General features: G+C 34.9%; 1 protein-coding gene across 4 annotated transcripts in view; it reads left to right on the top strand.

Moving 5' to 3' along the window:
- SHOC2 (SHOC2 leucine rich repeat scaffold protein) overlaps nt 1-21,842 on the top strand; it is a 104,546-nt gene that overhangs the window by 62,695 nt on the left and 20,009 nt on the right. For all 4 annotated transcript variants that reach the window (XR_004430566.1, XR_004430567.1, XM_033183005.1 and 1 more), the window contains 3 exons: nt 2,185-2,322; nt 16,847-16,977; nt 21,027-21,215. Coding sequence is in view for 2 of the 4 variants with exons in the window: in XM_033183005.1 (XP_033038896.1) it covers nt 2,185-2,322; nt 16,847-16,977; nt 21,027-21,215 (458 nt within the window). In the remaining 2 variants the exon portion in view is untranslated. The remainder of the gene's footprint in view (nt 1-2,184; nt 2,323-16,846; nt 16,978-21,026; nt 21,216-21,842) is intronic.

Raw genomic sequence — 21,842 nt, 5'->3', positions numbered from 1 at the left:
AAAAACTTAGTGCTATAAACTTCCCTCTTAGCACTGGTTTAGCTATGTCCCATAAGTTTTTTTATTACAAAATATGCATAACATGTAATGTATCATTTTAGCCATTTTTACTTGTAGAGTTCAGTGGCATTAAGCACATTGACATTGCCGTGCAACGATTACCATTATTCATCTCCAGAACATTTTCATCGTCTGAGACTGAAACTCTGTACCTGTTGAACAATAAGTCCTCATTCCCCTCTCTCCTCAGCACCTACTAACCACCGTTCTGCTTTCTGTCTCTGTGAATTTGACTATTCCATGTACCTCATATAAGAGGGCTCATAAAATTGTTCTTTTGTGTGTGGCTTATTTCACGTGGTATATAATGTTTTCCAGGTTTATCCATGTTTAGCACCTATCAGAAATGTATTCAAGTCTGTATAGTACTCCTTTATATATACATACCACATTTTGGTTATTCATTCGTTAATAGACAGTTGGGTTGTTTCCACATTTTGACTGTTGTGAATGATGCTGCTATGACCATTGGTGTACAAATACGTGTTTGTGTCCTTGTTTTCAGTTCTTTTGGATATATACCTTGAAGTTGAATTGCTGACTTGTATGGTAATTTTATGTTTAATTTTTTGAAGAACCACTGTGCAGTTTTTCACAGCAACTGTACCATTTCCCAACAGCAGTGCACAAAGATTCCAATTTCTCCACATCCTTACTAGTACTTGTTATTTTCTATTTTTTGATAATAGCCATCCCAATGGGTATGAAGTGGTATCTCGTGATTTGCATTTCCCTAGTGATTACTGATGTTGAGCATCTTTTCATGTGTTTATTGCCCACTTGTATATCGTTAGAGAAATATCTATTGAAGTCCATTGCCCTTTTTAAAATCGGCTTCTTTGAGGTTTTTTGTGGTGGTCTTGTTTTATTGTAGTTCTTTATATATTCTAGATATCAATCCATTATGAGACATGTGATTTGCATATATTTTCTCCCACTGTATAGGTTGCCTTTTCACTCTTCGTAGTATCCTCTGATGCACTAAAATTTTTAATTTTGATAAAATCTAAGATCGATTTTTCTTTTGTTGCCTGTGTTTATTATATGTGGCTTAAAAATGTGTTACACACCCATTCTTCAGAGTTCTATAGTTTGTACTTTTCTGTATCTCCAACCTCTGCCTTAAAAAATAATAATAGAAAAGCCTTGACAAGACCAATAAAAATGAAAAGGTTTTTTAAAACTCAGTAACACTACAGGTAATTTAAATTGCCAATACAGACCTTTCAACCAGAATGGAAAGGGAGAAATATACCTTATTTTCTGTCCTTTTAGAGTCCTAGTAAATTGAGAAGCAATTTTTATTTATAAATGTCAATTTATGCATTTATATAACATCAGAACACATGCATATTCGAAAGCATATGTGAGATTTCATATTTGAAAGCTGGATGTAGTTCACAATCAACTTGAACACCTTCCAAGGGAGATTGGAAACAGTACACAGATAACCAACTTTGTTTGGCAACATAGTGAACTGCTAGACCTCCTAGATACTATAGGTGTGAGAGGAGAAAGAAGATACTGATAGCTATTAGTAGCTAACTGGATATTAAGAAGACTATCTTGATCCATTTTGGTAATGAAAATTCAAGATTAAAATTCACAATTATCAAAGTTGTAAAACTTTTAAGATAATATTTTAAAATTACTTTTCCATTTCCATTTATTTCCGTATCTTGAGATAGATTATGACCCTCAAACTGAACTCAAGGTGTATCTGATATTATTTATGCTGAATTTGGTTAACAAAATCAGTACTTCAAATTTGGGAATATATGTAAACATTTGTGACTGAATTGGTTACTTAAAGAGATTGGAAAAGTAATCATTCACAAACGAGATTTTATCAGATGTCATCTTGAAGTAATGGTTTCAGATTTGTGGTTGACTTAGTTTTTGAGAAAGAAAATGCAATTGTGATACAGAAAAAAGAAATTTTCATTTTCTTACAATGCAAGTATGTTCACTAAATGATTTAAAATTTTAAAATAAAAGTTGCCTATCTAATATGGTTTTGTTTCCAGTTGTTTTCAGAAATTATAAGATTTATTTTCTTGCTTACAAGTATTATCTAGTATGTTCTTTAATGCTTATTGAATTTTTATGTTGGTCAATTTACAGGTGAATTATGTAACCTCATTACGCTGGATGTAGCTCACAATCAACTTGAACACCTTCCAAAGGAGATTGGAAACTGTACACAGATAACCAACCTTGACTTGCAGCACAATGAACTGCTAGATCTCCCAGATACTATAGGTATGAGAGGAGAAAGAAGATATTGATAGCTGTTAATAGCTAACTGGATATTAACAGGACTATTTTTGGTCCATTTGGTAATGAAAATTCAGGATTAAAATTCACAATTACCAAAGTTGTAAAACTTTTAAGATAATATTTTAAAATAACTTTTCATTTCCTTTTCTTGACAAAGAAAATAGGTTTTAGGAAATGAGCCCAATGGGATTATAAAAGAGAGAGAATGTTGAGTTACATGTGTATATATTCTGTCATAGTTTAAATTGCAAAATGGGTGGCTTTTTCTATTTCTGCTTATTTCTGAGTTGCATGTTATTATACTGGGTGTGGTCCTTTCTTTGCTAAAGTATTCCATACTGAAAAATAAAACCATTGTTGTTTAGTTTTTTAAACACGGCCAGTATACTTTAAAGTTTGTTTATCTGTAATACTAAGGGGATAAGCGAGGAGATGACTTGAAGTTCAAAATATGTTTTAGAGACTTAGCCAAATTGCAAAAAAATTGAATTGAGCTGTGATATGTTCTGTGTTTATGTAGTCTTGTTTATTTTTTCCGATTGCGCATAAATTTATACCAGTAAAGGGAATTTTAAAAATTCTGATGCCTTTTTAGTTATTAATGTGGTATAAGGATACTATAATGTTTATTTAGAAAAATTACATCTCTACTTAATTTACATAATTTCAGTCATGAATATTTAGTATTTTACTTTTTTCATTTTTATTTTTTTTGAGACAAGTTTCACTCTGCTGCTCAGGCTGGAGTGCAGTGGTGCGATCTTGGCTCACTGCAGCCTCCGCCTCCTGGGTTTAAGCGATTCTCCTGCCTCGGCCTCCTGAGTAGCTGGGACTATAGGCGCCCACCACCACGCCTGGCTAATTTTTTTCTATTTTTAATTGAGATGAGATTTCACTATGTTGGCCAGGCTGGTGTTGAATTCCTGACCTCAGGTGATCTGCCCACTTCTGCCTCCCAAAGTGCTGGGATTACAGGCCTTAGCCACCACACTTGGTCCAGTCATGAGTATTTCAGAGGCATGATTACTAAATAATTTGAGGCCTGTGATGATGTTATCTTTCTCCAGAAGAGTTTTTGTCTGCCTCTGTTGGGTACCTAGTAGAGAGGGGATCACTTTAATCCATTTGTGTTCAAGGCTTGAGATTTTTTTGGTCCCCCAAGTGATTAAAAGGTTTTCTGCAGGCTAACTGGATGGCTGTTTTATTTCCAGTTCACCCTTACTGGTAGGGTGCAGCTCTAGAGGGTCCCAGGTGAGGTTGATGACTAGAGTCCTCACCCTTGGCAGACCCTAGATTTTGACTCTTGCTGAAAAAATGGCTTAGCCTTTTAGCTGCGTCTTCCAGTTAGGGATGTGCTCTTAGGACGGAATTATCTCCATTGTTTTGCTTGTATCTGGGTTCCCAGCTTGTTTCTGGTCTGGTGCTTAGTCATTATGTTGTTAACTCTCTGATTTTGGTTTTGGAAGATGTTTTTATTTATTTATTTTTTTATTGGGAGCATTTATTTGAATTACCTACCATTACTTAAAACAAAGCAGTTTCAGGGAATTTCTTAGCAGGGTTGCGTAGACTGTCTTAGGTTATACAGGACAATTATTTACAGAAAAGCAAGCTGAAATATGGATGTAATAAGTAGCCATTAGAATCTATGTTTCCCTGATTTTTGGCCCATGACACTATCATATTACTATTTGTAGTGGAAAGAGATTACATATTCTAGTTAACCGGTTTATGGTTTAGATGTCCCTCTGAAAGGCAAGATTGTCTGCAACACATACTGAATTATTTTATTAATATCCAAAATTAATATTCTACTGAATGTCCTGTATAAATAAGAGAATCAGATTTCTGGTTCAAGATGATAAGGACCAAACACAATTATTTCATGCCTTTTTTTCTCTTTAAAATCTATTGAAATGGCCAAGATGAACAAGGAGAAGTGATCCTAGGAGAAAAAGAACATAGGAAGGATATTTAAACTGCGTGTTTAAAATATGATCAGGCTGATACAAAAAGGAAACAAAGAATAAAATACAACTCTTAGAGATATGTTTGCCAAATCAAATTTAATGGAAAATTCCATATAACCAAATGAACACAGCCAGAAACTGGTCTCTAGGATAAACTAAAAGTCCCCTAGAATCTAGATCAAAAAGAAATGTGTAGAAAAGAAGTGAAAAAATTACAAAGTCATGGCAGATAGGACTAGATGTTCCAGAAGGCCAAATAGTGGTGATACAGTTATAAAATCTAATTTTATAATGTTTCCCTGAACTTGATAAAAACCCAGATAATAAGACCAAAATTGCTTACCAAGAAGAAATAAATTAAAAAGTTACATTCTGGTAGAAGTTCTAAATATTAGATGTATTTGTTTTGAATAAACAATAAATTCACATGTAATATTATACAACCTATCTTTATCTAGTTTTTGGTTTCAGGGTAATGCTGGCTACATATGTTCAATTTTTGGAATAGTTGGTATGAAATTGCATTATTTCTTCCTTTAATATTTGATAAAATTCACCAGTGAAGCCATCCAGGACAGGACTTTTCTTTATAGGAATTTTTTTAAAGCAATTTCAATTACTTTAATAGGTATAGGGCTATTCAGGTTATTACTTTCTTTTTCAGCAAACTTGGTCATATGGGTCTTTCAAGGAATATATTTATTTTATTTCATTTATCATATTTTAAAGCTTTACGTTGTTCATAACATTCTTAATGTTATTTTAATATCTGTAGAATCTGTAGTAATGCCACCTCTCTAATTCCTGATATCAGGAACTTGTATGTTCTCTCTTTTTCTTAATCATTCTGACTAGAAGTATATCAATGTTATTGATCCTCTCTTAGTTTTATTGATTTTCCCTATTGTTTCTCTGGTTTTTATTTCATTGATTTCCATTTTGAACTTTATTATTTCTTTTCACCAGCTTACTTTGAGTTTTATTTGTTCTTTTTCTAGTTTCTTATGGTGGCAGCTTGAGGTCATTAATTTGAGACCTTTCTATTATTCTCATAAAGACAGTTAGCACTATAAATTTCCCCTTCAGTACTGCTTCAGCAGCTTCCCACAAATTCTGATATATTGTATTTTCCTTTTAAAAGTATTTTCTAATTTACCTTTTTGTTTCTTCTGTGATCTATGGCTTGTTTATTAGGTTGGTAAAAAAGTAATTGCGGTTTTTGCTATTACTTTTAAAGGCAAAAACCTTAGACTTTGACTTCTAGTTTACCTCCATTGTGGTCAAAAACATTCTTGATAGGACTTGAATTCTTTCATCATAGTAAAAGTATTCCATGTGCAGTTTAATATGTATTCTACTTTTGTTGGGTAGAGTGATCCATAAATATCAATTATGGTACAGATGAGGCAATCGGTGAGTTTATTCTACTTTCTGCCCTTTCTGGAGGAGTCTCTTTTTCTTCTTATTTTTGTTAATTGCATTGTCAGCATAGGTAACACATACCTTGTTATACTAATTCCCATTTTTGTTTTTAGTCTTAATGTTCATCAGCAGTCCTGTTGCCATAGTTGCCTCAGTCATTTCTTGGTTGGCTGAAGTCAGTCTGGTTGGTAGTCATTTTCTCAAAAATGGTTCATGGGAACAGTATTCTCCTATAGTTCTTGTATGTGTATAGCTTTTATAATTCATATAATTCAGAAACAGTTTAGATGGATATAAATAATTGGGTCAAACTTCCTTTCCTTGAGGATCTCAGTAGAACTAACAGATAGTTCTACCTTCTTCTGGAATTGAATGTACAAAAATGAGGCCAGTCCATTTTTTTTTCCCCCCGTGATAAGTGACTTAGTCATTTTGCTTGGCCAGCCAAAGTATTATTTCTAGATTTCTGAAATTTAAGAACTATATTTTATTTCTCACTGTTTATTTTTCAGGATCACATTTTCCTAGTATACTCTGGGCCAATTCAACATACAGGTTTAAGTTTTATTTCAGTACAGTGTTCTTCAGTATATTCAGTATATATTCAGTGTACATATGCTTTCTCTATTGGCCATATATATTCAGCATATATTCAGTATAGTGTTCAGTATAGTAAATATGTCACACAGTGACATATTTAGTTTGTGTTGTATGTTTTTACATTGAAATATGTATCTGCAAGTTTGGTTAGTATGAACAACCAACTAATTGGAATGGTAAAGAAGAAAAGAAAGAATAATGCATAATCTCATCATAATCACTTTAAGTGAAACGTCACCTAAAAGCACTTTCAAAAAATGACTTTTTATAAAATCCAAATTCTTAGTCTTAGAAAAACAAATGTTGCTTTACTCTACTGCAAATCAGACAGGAGAACTAAAATTTAAGATACTTGAAATGTTATAAAGTGATTTTCTTATCCTTCTCATTGATGTTTAGTCACTGTGTATATCTTAGGATATTACACATGCTAGACATTTTATTGTTTCTTGAACATATCAGGTAAATTCTAGCCTTGAGATATTTGTACTTCCTGTCTCTCTGTTTAGAACTGTTTTCTCCTAAATATCTGTATCTTTGCCTACTCCTTCAACTGATCAGATAGATATATAAAGCATGATTTTCATTCAGCCTTCTCTGTCTCAAATAGTCTAACAATATTTTATTATTTAATATTTTTATATGTGTCTGTATCTCAGTCTTGTTAAATAATAGTCAAAGGTGCATGCGATTAAAGTACTGAAATGAATAATCCTGGCAAACAGAGAAAGCATAGGTGGTGATATATAGTACAGTCTTCTGGTAAGTAGGATTAGTGTCCTATTAGAGGTGATTCTTCTGTGTTTTAAGTGTGTTTACTAATATGAAAACATTTGATTTTAGTATTAATCTCTTGTAGTTTAGATGTTATCTCAGAATAACACATATGCCTCACCTCTAGCTTATTCTATAGGGTCAGATTACAGTATTACAAATTGGAAATCAATGAGAACTGAAACATTAACAACAAGAAAATTTTAAATAACATTGCATTTACTTTTATATAGCTTCGGTAGTTGTCGCCAAGTATAGTACAGCTGTTACTCTGAGTAAATGGCAAAGTAAATTGGTAATATTTATTGAAACTTTTTATGACATTGTAGTCATTTATCAATTACCATGTTTATTAAAATAATTACTCTGTCTTTCTCCATCCTTTCCAGTGCTAGTATTTTGATTGCGTAGCAGAAGATTGAGGTTTGGTGGGCAACTTTGACCTTTGGGTCTTGGTCTCTTACAAATTTCAACAGTTTTAATTGACCTTTGAGATTTTTACTCTCATTTATTGAGGAAGAACAATTTACCCTAAATAGTGGAAACTTAATTGAATTATGGTTCTCCTGATACTTTTCCTTTTTTAAATCCTACTCTAGTTCTGGGAAAGTATAACTTAAAATGAAAAACAGAAAGGCCAACACCTATTCTGCAGAGTTGATGCCAGTCTGGAAGCAGCTGCTCACTCTCTTTTCCCTGGACTAAAGAATCTTGCCCTAAATTCATAACTGAAAATAAAATCTTGTATCATCTTACAGTTACTTTCCAGAAATCACTGTATTTACTTGCCTTTTCCTTCTTTTCTTTTTTCTTATAAGTAGACCAGAATGTTTTTACTTTTTTCTTTATTTAACATGAACATTCCTGGAGTAACTGTCACTCCCCTGTGATAATTGCTGCCATTTACTTCCAGGCTGAGCAGCTAGTATTGCTGACAGCTCATAGGATGTGAGGAAGAGACAGAAGGAAATGGGTTGGGGTTTACCAAGTTGCAGTTAAGTAAGAGAGTGCTTAAATACATATTTATAGTTTCTCTGATTTAATTGTTAGTCTGCCTTCTTGAATTAAAAAATGTATTATTTTATATGAATATTTTCTCATTCAGAAATTAGCTATGAACAGAAGAAAATATTAAGCTTCATACCAACAGTTACTTTGTTTTAAAGTATGAACCTGATGTTTTTTAAAGCCTTCTGGTACCTCTGGTAGTTTTATGTAATCCAGGGAAGAAACGGTCTGAAGTAGGAAAAAATATTTTACTTTCTATTTCTTCTCAAAATGATATTAGGAGAGAACTATGCCACAAAACCTTGCCTTCAAGGCTGGAGCACAGAACAATTCACAGAGGCCTTTTTGTTGCACTGGGCTCTGAAGAAATGTTACAGCAATTATGGTTATACCAACAAGTAGCATTTTAGTCATTTTAGTAATTGGGTTTTAGGTAATTACAGTGCAGCATATGTATAACAGCTTTACTAGTTTTCTTTTTAATGGTGGTGTTCTTTGGGTTTTTAACATTCAGGAATTTCTGTGTTGCTTACTTTTCAGTTTGCTTTTAGTTTAATGTTTCTAAAAAAAATAATTGTACCTTTGACATTTCATCCTTCGAACCCTGAGTCTTTCCTACTACTTTTTTGCCACTTTGTTAAAATAAGATTATGATCATTTAAATTAGTCTTACTCAAAAGTTATACTAAATTAACCTAAAGCTGCTGGTTATATTTGCTGAAATTGAAAGAATCTAATTTTAATTCATAGCCATTTGATTTCACCATATTTTTAAAATCTGACAGCATAAGAGAAAGCAAGCTGTCAAAGTGGAGCACAGAACAATTTATAGACAAAGTTAAGCACTTGAAAGCTAAATGCCAGTGATTGGCACTGATCAGCCTACGTTTATATACAGAAGCTCAACAACAATGATTTTATTTCTTAGTCAAGATGGCTCAACATTACAGCAAGCATGTGTTGATTTCTAGGTTGCAGTTTAGTTTGTGGTTAAAACCACTCATTGAGAGAGGTTAGAGTTGAAACCACTGCAGAGGGTGAATCACAATAAAAGCTAGACTTCTGATGTTTTCTTCTGGCATAAAAGAGTTTTGATATTTCATCCTTAATTTTCTTAACCTCTTTTATTTAGCTGAGAGTAATGGACTCTGGCAAAATGTGGATGACTCTTTGAATTTGCCAGCAGTCTCAAGTGATAAGGCCTTTGCAAATGTGAAATTTCTTCATCAGAATAGCCTATTCTCGTGGATTACAGTGTTAGAAATTCAACCCCTTCTGCCTCACCAAAAAGCAAAAAATTTAGATCCAACAAAGGTGGAGGTAGCTCTTAATTTAAATTACCGCTGGTTTTGGTACTAGATAATGCCATGTAGCAATTTAGCTACATTATTTTTATTTTGTAATTTTTAAATTCTAGGAACCTACTCTGGTTTTAAAAGTGAGAAACTTAAGAGTTATTTGGTTTTGGACGAGAAGTTTCAAGAATCTGGTTCTATTTACTAGGATTTGAGTTGATAAACATTTAGAATTTGGTTCCCCTACTAATCATTGTTACCAGAGAAAGTTTTTTAGTTTTCAGTGAGAATAAAAAACATGTTTATTGTATTCATCTCCTGTGATACTGTAAAGGGTTATTGAATGAGGCATGTCAGTTGATGGAGTAAGATCATGGAGACTTTCCTCTGTTAATAAATTCTCCCCTCTTATGGCAGACTTCAAAGACCCCTTGGTGAATGAGTCGGCCATTTTGTTACAGTGAAACAACTGTCCTCCATAGGGAAAGCGGTGATGTAAAGGAGCAAAAGGGATGGTCTTCTTTTTTTTTTTTTTTTTTTTTTTTTTTTTGAGACAGAGTCTGGCTCTGTCGCCCAGGCTGGAGTGCAGTGGCCGGATCTCAGCTCACTGCAAGCTCCGCCTCCCGGGTTTACGCCATTCTCCTGCCTCAGCCTCCCGAGTAGCTGGGACTACAGGCGCCTGCCACCTCGCCCGGCTAGTTTTTTGTATTTTTTAGTAGAGACGGGGTTTCACCGTGTTAGCCAGGATGGTCTCGATCTCCTGACCTAGTGATCCGCCCGTCTCGGCCTCCCAAAGTGCTGGGATTACAGGCTTGAGCCACCGCGCCCGGCCAGGGATGGTCTTCTTTACTTCCATTTTACTTTTAAAGGTTAGCTGCCTCTTTATCTGCAGCTGCATGCAGGAAATTAAAATTTTATCAGAAGATTTCGAAGTTCTTTATAATCAAACATGATCACTACTCGCAGGAAAATTTTCACTTCTGCTGACCTTGCTATAGTGGTGGCCATAGGAATGGAATAGGCAAGGGATAAAATGTTGATACCATCCCTCCCCATTTTACAAGGATATGAGTAAATGGGGCTATTCTTCACTCTTGGTGGAAGTAAAAATGATGTAGCCTTTTGTTATTTATTAAAATTTTAAATATCTATATCCTCTGACACATAAGAAATATTTTCACATATACACAGAGATATATGTCTAAGGGTATTTATTACATAATTCTTTTTTAAAAAATTAAACAAATGCCATCAGTTGAGCAATGATTGGAGAGACAGTGGCACACATACCATGAAACACTTTACAATGGTTAAATAGAATGAGGTATATCTGTGTTTACTCAGCATAAAAATATTTCTTTTTTTTTTTTTTTTTTATTTTTTTTTTTGAGACGGAGTCTTGCTCTTTCGCCCGGGCTGGAGTGCAGTGGCCGGATCTCAGCTCACTGCAAGCTCCGCCTCCCGGGTTTTACGCCATTCTCCTGCCTCAGCCTCCGGAGTAGCTGGGACTACAGGCGCCCGCCACCTCGCCCGGCTAGTTTTTTGTATTTTTAGTAGAGACGGGGTTTCACCCTGTTAGCCAGGATGGTCTCGATCTCCTGACCTCGTGATCCGCCCGTCTCGGCCTCCCAAAGTGCTGGGATTACAGGCTTGAGCCACCGCGCCCGGCCGCATAAAAATATTTCTATCACCTGTTATATGGGGGAGGGGAGAAGCAAATAGAATGATCTCATTATGAAAGCAAACACATAAACATAAGAAATCCCTGTATTATATGTATAAATAAGTGCTTAGAGACAGGTCTCAATAGGTATGTAACAGACTATAAACCATGGTTATCTAAGGAAAATAGGAAGATACATTTACATATTTTATAACTAAAAGTGATGTGGTGGGGTGGGAGGAATGCAGAAAGTTGGAATTGTTAGTAGTTCCTTCCTGGCTGATATCTAAGTATGGACTGCTCAGATGTTGGATATCTCAGAAAAATTCCTGCAGATATTTGTAGAATAATTAATTTATATTCAGATAGACCAGATGAGCATATATGTTTTTCAGTTATGTCCAATAAAGTCTCTATTGCATAGACATGCTATTTTATAAAATAAGAATGAGTTGAAGAAAATAGATTTTTATGGGCCTTTCATATAATTTTTTGTGTCTTGTTCCTAATGGAAAGAAGGACAAATAATGAAATGTTTTAGTTTTTGTAATTATTAAGAAAGTATGAATTAATGCCTATTGTATGCTTAGCACTGAAACAAATTCTGTGGAGAGAAATATTGCAAAGCTCCTCACTTACTGGGTTTTCAGTCTGGTGAGGGAGATAACTGATCCATGAAATAGTTAACATAAGACCAAATATAATTAATTGCCAACTTACGGTGAAAACAGTATGCTGGTGTATTCATTTTACAAGGAGGTCAGTAAGATCTTGATAAAAATGGCTAAGAATGACTTAATGAACAAATGCATTGGAATCAGTATGGAAGAAAAATGCAGTCCGTGAACACAACAAGTGAGGACAGTCAAACAGCATGGAGGTGAGAATGAGCACAGCATGGTTCTGTGTCAAGGAAACAAACTAAGTGGAGCAAAGTCAGTGAAGATCTTGAAGGAAGATTTGTTGATAGGGAGCCAAGTTGGATTCGCCAACTAGCTGGTGACTGTGACAAGTTATTTCACAAACGTTATGGTAAAGTCCCTGCTGATTACCCTCAGATGGCTCTTACTGCTGCTTCCTAGGTATCTTTTTCATTTCTTTTTATCAAATGTCACAGGATGGCTATCTAAAACTTAAAACCACCATACTCTTTTTTTTTTTTTCACAATTTAGCTTATGTGTTCACTTTATGGAGAAGATGACCCTTACCACGTAAAGTGCCCAAACTTCTTTCTTCTACATTTATTTTTCCTGTTTGCTCATCTTTTGTTCATTCTCTCCTGTTCCTAGAGACAGAGATGTTCCTTCTTTCTAAGATTAACTTTTTCACTTTCTTTATAAAGCCAGCTTTGATCCTTTATGTTGGAAATTGTCTCCCCCATCTGTGAACATTCAAAGATTTTGTTCATACTTCTTTTAGGGTATTATCGTAATCTACTAAGTATTATAGTTATTTGTGAAAATAAACCACTGTACTCTTGAGAGAAGAGACTATGTCTTGTGTGGCACTGTGCAATTTTACAGCAGTTAAATAAGTAGCTTGATTGATGGGTGGAGGTATATCATGAGGACCCCTAGAAGCTAGCAAAGAGTGTTTACATTTGATACAATAGGAAATAGGTTGTTTTTAGTATAAATGTTTTTGGCCAGGTGCAGTGGCTCACGCCTGTAATCCCAGCATTTTGGGAGACTGAGGTGAGTGGATCACTTTAGCACACAGATTGAGACCAGCCTGGGCAACATGGCGAAACTCTATCTCTACAAATATACAAAAATTAGCTGGGTGTGGTGGCATATGCCTGTAGTCCCTGCTGCTCCAGAGGCTAAGGTAGGAGGATCACCTTAGGCCGGGGAGTTTGAGGCTACAGCTAGCCATGATTGTGCTACTGCACTCCACCGTGGTCGACAGAGTCAGACTCTGTCTCTTAAAAAAAAAGAAATTGATGAGGGTGGAATTGGAGAAGGGACAAACATGAAAAATACATTTTGAGAATACAAATAGAATTTTGTGACTGACTTAGAAGGGATAAAACTGATATTAGAAAACATTTTTAACTAGATAAATATATACTTATTCCCTTTCTATAAACACAGTTTTATAGAATACAACCTACCCTTTTAATGTTTCTCAATTTTTGCTTTATTATAATAAACTCTCAGTAAACAGCAAATACATATTACCAGTGTCTGGCTCTGCACTAGGGTTCTGACAGTGGATAGCTCACTAAGTCTAAAAATGGACACAGACATGAAATAAACATTTATAATATGGTGTAATGATGACGATAGAGGTATTGGCACAGTGCTGTGGGTGCGCCTGTGCACTTGTCAAGAGGTGGGTAGAGCTTTATCACAGAGCATAGAGTTAAGTGAGTTAAATATCAGGAAACTAGGAATTCTAAAATGAATTTTGGGCATTTTTATTTTGTTCTTTATTTGGCAAATGATGTATACTGTTTATTGGCATTTTCCCCCTTGGTCTTTGCATTGTTAAGATAGCACATTTTGAACTTTAAAACAAATTGACTTAGAAACCAGAATTAAGTGAAATAACCTGCAATATATTGTCTAATATACTATTAAAAACATGTACAGGCATATAATGCAAATTGGTCACATTATATAAAATATCTCTGTAATGTAAAATATTCATCCAAAAGAAAAAGGGTGGTGGAAGGATGTCACAATTTTTTTAAAAATTAGGATGACTTTAGAATTATAGATCTATTCTTATCAAAATGTTTTTAAATTTTAAAATATAGAAAATTAGGAAAAATGCAGACAAAATGAAACAGATTTTTAATTGTTCTTCCATAATTCTGCCATGCAGAGATAACAGTTAGTTTTGATACATTTTCTTTCCCTTTTTTTGCATGCCTGTTTCTTACGTTGTTGAAATCATACAAAATACACAATTTTATCATGCTTTTTCCCCCCAACTTAACATCATGCCTAAAGTCTTTCACATCTTAAAACTTTTTATAACAACTTTAATATGTACAAAATATTGCAGAATATAGACATACTACAGAATGAAAATTATATATTGAACATCTGTTATGTATCTGTTAGTCATGGTGCTGAGTATCTTATGCGTGTTATATCTGACCCCTAGAGCCACCCTGTTAGGTGTGTGGCATTATTTCCACTTTATGGATAAGGAACTGACACAGGTTAAATAACTTGCCCATGGACATATAAATAATATAAAATACTTCAGTTTTTCTATTACATTGTGATGCTTCCAATTTAAATAATTATTCTTCTATTGTTGAATATTTAGATTGTCCCTATTTTTGCCATTATATATGACTTAATTAACATATTTTATCATAAAGCAAATTATTTTCTGCCAACCCAGCTTTTAAGTAACATTTTTATTGTCTTTTTTTTTGTAAATGAGATGGAGTCTTGCTGTGTCGCCCAGGCTGGAGTGCAATGATGCAATCTCAGCTAATGGCAACCTCCTCCTCCCGGGTTCAAGCTCTTCTCCTTCCTGAGCCTCCCAAGTAGCTGGGACTACAGGTGTGCACCACCATGCCTGGATAATTTTGTATTTTTAGTAGAGACTGGGTTTCACCATGTTGACCAGGCTGGTCTTGAACTCCTGACCTCAAGTGATCCGCTTGCCTCGACCTCTGAAAGTGCTGAGATTACAGGTGTGAGCCACCATGCCTGCCTGGCCTAACGCAGTGATAGCATTGTGAATATTTTCATTCATATTTCTAACCACTGAATTTTCTGAGGCTTTGGAAAGTCAATTTTTTTTTCTCCTGCAGAATTGACACGTCTCACCAGAGTGTCATCAGAAAGACACTTCTGATGAAGTCACTAAGTGAAGCATCCTTAATTAATTTACAAAGCATTTTAAAGACTAAATTAACTTGTCTTTGCTAAGTGGTGGTTTTTTATTGTTGCTTTTGTATTCAACTTTATGCCGGTTGGAATCTCACTTAATTAGATAGACCCAGTAAACTCTTGGCCTACTTTCCAAACACTATTGTACAAAAGTGATGCATTAATAAATGAACATAGCATACCTGTGGAATAGTTCTAATTGGAAGAATTGAAGTGGTTGTTACATTTTTCTGCATTATAGTTGACAACTTATGGCATAGAATTAGGAGTATTTTTTATTATCAGTGACTGATTCTTATCTTGAAAATGTAAAGGCTAAAAATTAGCTCCAATTATTCATTATGTGTAACTTCACTCACTTGATACTTTCCACAAGAAGGAAAGATGCAGATGATTGATGACCAGATAAGGATCATGAGGCATAATGAGTGCCCTCTTAAGGTGTCAAGGCTTAACTTATGCTATAGACTAATGTATGTTTTCTGTAAGTATTGTTGTAATATTGCATCTAAGAAAGTAAGTTGATCATACAACAGCTTTTTGAACAGTGATTAAAGCAAAAGGAAAGAAATGGACATCAAGAGGTTGCGAAGGCTGAAAGGCCTCAAAATACTATCTCCAAAAAGTTAAGTGTTGACACAGCCATCCACTTCTGTAATTTCTAATACTGGAAATAACTGTTTAATTTAAAAGTAAAGGCTACATTTGGCATTTTAACCTGGCCCATCCAAGTATCTCATAGCAACAGTTGTGATTTGAAGTGAAAAAAGAAATTAATCAGCCACAGCAAAATAGTATGTTGGACTAAATTCTTGTCTTGTTAGCTTTTTTGTATCAAAATTAACTTATTTTTAATGTATATTGTTTGCAGAATTGAATTTGAGTTGAACCATTTATGATGGCAGAAGTTATTATGTTCATCATTCATTATATATAGCTGGCCATGTAGTCTTGGCAAGAAAAGTAGAAAATACCTAGAAAATAAAATGCTCGGCTGGGCGCAGTGGCTCACGCCTGTAATCCCAGCACTTTGGGAGTCCTAGGCAGCAGATCACTTAAGGTCAGGAGTTCAAGACCAGCCTGGCCAACATGGTGAAACCCCGTCTATACTAAAAATACAAAAATTAGCTGGGTGTGGTGGTGGGCGCCTGTAATCCCAGCTACTTGCGAGGCTGAGGCAGGAGAATCGCTTGAACCCGGGTGGTGGAGGTTGCAGTGAGCTGAGATTACACCACTGTACTCCAACCTGGGCGATAGAGTGAGACTCAGTCTCAAAAAAGAAAAGAAAAGAAAATGTTCTGCTTTTTAAAAATTCAATAATGGCTATTTTGTGCTCAAGCTGGATATGCTTAGATAAAAGAGACTCTAACTTTTACTTCAGTTTGTAAGTTTTGGGGAGGGGGTTGAGAAATTTTTTACCATCAGGCCAACTTTTCAGTATTGAACCTTTCTGATCTCAGTAAATAATTTATGTTTTAAACAATACTATTTTAGAAATTTGGAAGTTTCTTCTCCAAAATTACGTGTACGTACTTATATATAACCACTTGTTCTAAATTGGATCATCATAACATAGAACAAATGGAATAATTATTGTAAGTTTAAAATATACACAGCTTTGATGCAGTTAAATTAGGTCTTATCTAAAGGTTAACTTGTTAAAGTATGCGAATACTTTGTTCATTTAAAAACTAACTGATAGCTGTATATTTCCTTATTTCTCTGAGACAAGTGAGCATAAAAGTAATTTCAGTTTCATCCTAATCGATAGTGTAGTGTGGGTTCCTTGTGCTAGAAGTTAAGGATCTTGCTGAAACAGTACTTTAATTTTTAAATAGTTAGTAGATAGCCTGTGACAGTGAGAGGCTCATCAGATTTTGTAAAAAATAAATTTCTTTTATTGTGTGTGTTTACAGGAAACCTGTCCAGTTTAAGTCGTCTTGGTCTGAGATATAACAGACTGTCAGCAATACCCAGATCATTATCAAAATGCAGTGCACTTGAAGAATTAAATTTAGAGAACAATAACATTTCTACTTTACCAGAGGTAAGAAGTGGATTAGAGAAAACAAGATTTGAAGTGAGTCTGCAAGATAATTCAAGGAAAGCTAGTAAATCTTTATAGCAGGGTAAATAATTTGGTGATTGAGATTGTTTAAATAATGAGTATGCTGTGGATGTACCACCACTGCTAAAGTAACTCCAAACAAGAAAGAATGGGTATATGAACCTATTTTTATTTTTCTTAATGCAAAGAAAAAGGGAAAAACTAGGAGAAAAGTAAGTGTGCTGTATTCTACTTTAGCACCATGTAAATCTCATTTCATTTTGGGAACTGACAGTAAAAGTATTAAGGAAAAGCTATATGGCTGGTTTTAAAATTCAACTACCCTATCCAGTTCAGTTATAAAAAGAAAGATGATAAGTGACACAGAATGCACTGTCTATCATCAAAATTAATAAAAGCAACAATTCTCCTGTGATTCAAATTATTACCTTGTTTATGCAATAATATTAAGGCCTATTTAGTATAAAACAATCGCCAGAATCTTTTTTTAAAATACATTTTTAGGTTTTGTTGATTCTATTAGAAAAGTATTTTCACTTATTTTGCTTAAGGATTAATTGGGTAAGATATAATACTTTTTTTTTTTTTTGAGGCGGAGTTTAGCTTCTGTTGCCCAGGCTGGAGTGCAATGGCACGATCTCAGCTCAGCTGCAACCTCTGCCTCCCAGGTTCAAGTGATTCTCCTGCCTCAGCCTCCCAAGTAATTGGGATAAAAGGCACTACCACACCAGGCTAATTTTGTATTTTTAGTAGAGATGGAGGTTTCACTCTGTTGGCCAGGCTGATCTTGAGCTCTTGACCTCAAGTGGTCTACCTGCCTCGGCCTCCCAAAGTGCTGAGATTACAGGCGTAAGCCACCGCGGCCAGCCAATATAATACTCTTCTTTTACTATTGACTTTCCTTATTTTCCTACCTATTTTAGCATGTCAACAATGGATGTTTGCTTATAGTTGTTCAAGCATATCTTACTGTAGTAATGTAACAAAAGAATTGTGGACTTACTGATTGATTGAGCTTTGCAAAGTCTTTTTTTTTTTTTTAACAAAAAATGTCTTACGTAAGTGCTGCTCCTATGTTTTGACTTGGTAGTTTTTCTGAGTATGTGTGTGTGTAATCGAATTAAGAACAAAGATTCTTTAAGGCCAGACGCTGTAGCTAATACTTGTAATCCCAGCACTTTGGGAGGCCGAGGCAGGTGGATCACTTGAGGTTAGGAGCTCAAGACCAGCCTGGCCAACTTGGCAAAACCCCATCTCCATTAAAAATACAAAAAATTAACTGGGTGAGGTGGCGGGCACCTGTAATCCCAACTACTCAGAAGGTTGAGGTAGGAGAATGACTTGAACCCAGGAGGCAGAGATTGCAGCAGTGAGCTGAGGTCACGCCACTGCACCCCGGCCTGGGCAACAGAGGGAGACTTTGTCTCAAAAAAAAGAATAAGTGAAAAAATTTAAATTAATACATATCCAGTCTTATTGTCAGTGAAGTGAAACTAATAATTACTGGGTACCTGTTAGGAAATATGGATTTTCCTGGGAGCTTGTTAGAAATGTGGACTCTCGGGCCCCACTCCTAGTCCCACTGAATATGGGAAAGTATGAAATCTTAATTTAAAAGTAATCAGTGTGTTTGGAAGCAGCATAGTCTCAATGCAAATGTGAAAGTATCTGCATTTATAGTAAGGAAAACAGTGAAATCCATTAGACAGCACTTATAAGATACTCAAGCTGGGTTAGGCAAGAAATTATGAAAGTGGTTTTCAATAAGGGCATATGAAATAGCTGAAATCAGAGCTGCTAAAATGACTATTTTGTCATTTGAAGACTGTCTGAAAATGGACTTATTTTAATGTAGATGTATACATATAAGTAAAAGGAACTTAATAATTTGAATCACATAGTCCCAAGGCATGAGTCTAGGTACTCTACATGTACTATCTCGTTTAATCTTTGTCATAAACCTACTAGTTATTGGAGTATCCTCATCAAGCAGCAAAATAAGGCTTAAGAGAGGTTGTATTTTTGGCCAAATTTGTTACCTTAAATATTTTTCTGGAAGTATGGTAAGAGGTATATTGATTATCTAATTAATTCACCAAAGTTGACAAAACTTAGTAGAAGGTATAAAATAGGAGCCTAGATGTGTCTGATTCTAACCAAAAAAAAAGCAACCCCTGTTTCACAATGTGACTAAGAAATGAGAGCTCGAAGAGGTGCCTTCTTGTTGTCCCTTCTCAAATATACTCAGTATTAACATTTTATCATGAGTCAGTTCAGTAAAGTAAGTCAGTTGTAAGAATAAAAAGAAACACATTTTTTGCCATGAGGCTCAGTAAAACTCCTTTATTTTCAATTGAGTAGCTGTAGAGATTTTTCATAAATCGACTGCCACGCAGTTTTCTTGCCACAGTTTTACCTCTGTTGTTCCTTTTGTTTGTGTACAATAATAAACAAATTTTAAGGGTAGCTTCTTAAGATATAGTATAAAGAAACAAGTTTCAGTTCTCTGTATAGGTATATCCTCAATTATATAGTTACTTCATTCCTTCAGATGGCTTTGGCAACTAGACTGTCACCTCAAGTACTAAGTTTTCAATTTGCTGATGGTGGACAGCTGAAGTTTGAACATTATTTAAAAAACATACATACCTCACACAGTGCTTGCTTCTCCCCTGCTTGTGCTTTTACTTTGAATCTAGAGTGTTTCTTCTATTTCTCTGAGTATTTTTAAATGTTTTCATCCTTCAAGATGTAGCTGTCAACTTTCATCCTATTTTTCCAGTTATTCCAGTATTCCTTGCTTTGAATTTAAATAGAGAAAGGATTTAAAATTTAAGCACTCACTAGGTAATTGTGAAGTTATTTATGTATTTTATCGCTTTTATTGTGAAGTTATTTATGTATTTTATCGCTTTTGTGAAGTTATTTATGTATTTTATCGCTTTTAGTCTTCCCTATGACCCATAAAATATCATTATTTAAATAATTAGGTTCAGAAAAATAACTTGCCAAAGTCACAAGCTATTTAAAGATAGAGTCAAGATTCAAAACAGTTTATAGCCTGTACTAGTATTTCTCAGATGTTAATGAGCATGCAGATCACCTGGGAATCTTGTTAAAATGCATATTATGATTCAGTGGGGGTGGGGCCCAAGTGTCTGCATTTCTCACAAGCTCCCAGGGGATGCTGATATTGCTTTTCCTTGGCCCAGACTGAATAGCAAGAGCCTGTTCTATATAATTGATTATTGATTATATACAGTCATATATTATTTTCTAATTTCTTATCTATGTACTTCTATAAATAGAACTTAATCTTCTTAACTGCAGAGATTCTTTGGTAATACCTGAATATTTAATACTTTGGTTAAATGGTGGAAGGCTAAAGTAGGAGAAGATGGGGTTATGTGCTAAGTAAATACTTGTTTAATGGGTACATATATGCCCTCAGAAATTTTGCCATATAGAAAAGTGGTGTATTATACAGTATCAGGAAGCATAATCATCTCCTGAATTTAATGTTCCCTAAAAGGAATCATTATGTTAATCTTAATAATTTAGAGATAGGTATATAACTTAAGACTAGGTAGGATTTGTGGCACAGCCCGTGGCAGAGGCAGGACTCAGACCTGGAACTGTCTGACACTAAAGTTTCTGCAATGTAGAAATTTCAAATTAGTCACCCATGAGGCGCCTCTCACACACAGACATGTTTTCCTTATTCCATACAGTGTTTTAAATAAATTGAAGCCAAAGAATAAAAATTGGAAAAATGTTCTCTTTCCTCCTATAAAATCTGGAAGTCTACATTGGTTCCACATTTCTGCAAGGCACCAATCTGCTAGAGCTATGTAGTGACTGTCCCTGTAAAGAGGTGTCACAGACTGCCCCAACCAGTCTTTGTCATTTGTCAGCCCCAAAGCCCTTTGAGGCATTTGTGTTGAGACTGCTGTTCTATACAAAATGAGTCTCATCACAGTTCTAATTCTTACGTTTATTTTTATTTTATTTTATTTTATTTTTTACAGAGTCTCTTATCAAGTCTTGTGAAACTGAATAGTTTGACCTTAGCTAGGAATTGCTTCCAGTTATATCCAGTGGGTGGTCCATCTCAGTTTTCTACCATCTATTCCCTCAACATGGAACACAATCGAATCAATAAAATTCCATTTGGAATTTTCTCCAGAGCAAAAGTATTAAGTAAGCTGAATATGAAGGTAAGCATATATTTGTTTGTTAGGGGAAGGAATTGCTTTAACTGGTACTTCCACTAATATTTATGTTTTCTCTAATTGTGTGGGGAGTGGGTACTTGTACCTTGCTAATGGGTCTAAACTGATAATAAGACATTTCAGGGTACTTTGTATCAGATAACAAATATCTTAGAACTGTGCATACCCTTAGGAATTTGTCCTAAAGAAATAATCATTGTCCAGCTCAGTGGCTGATGCACCTGTAATCCCAGTGCTTTGGAAGGCTAAGGTGGGAGGATCCCTGGAGGCTAGGAGTTCAAGACCAGCTTGGGCAATATAGTGAGACCTTGTCTCGCAAAAAAATTTTTAAAAATTAGCTGGCCTGTGGTACCAGCTACATGGAAGGCTGGGGCAGAAGGATTGCTTGAGCCTGGGAGTTCAAGGCTGCAGTGAGTTATGGTGGCACCACTGCACTCCAGCCTGGTCAAGAGAGCAAGAACCTGTTCCCTATCCCCCACAAAATAGGAAATATGAATGTCTATAAAAGTATAGTTGTAGGGATATGTATTGCAGAGCTATCTATTTCATAGGTACCAACTTATTAATAGAGATTTAATTTTGTTAAGTGTCTTTAGTGGAATACTGTGGAGC

Source organism: Trachypithecus francoisi, unplaced genomic scaffold, assembly GCF_009764315.1.
Source record: "Trachypithecus francoisi isolate TF-2019V2 unplaced genomic scaffold, Tfra_2.0 Contig01579, whole genome shotgun sequence".
Taxonomy (NCBI): Eukaryota; Metazoa; Chordata; class Mammalia; order Primates; family Cercopithecidae; genus Trachypithecus; species Trachypithecus francoisi.
This window is presented reverse-complemented; position numbering and strand designations above follow the sequence as displayed.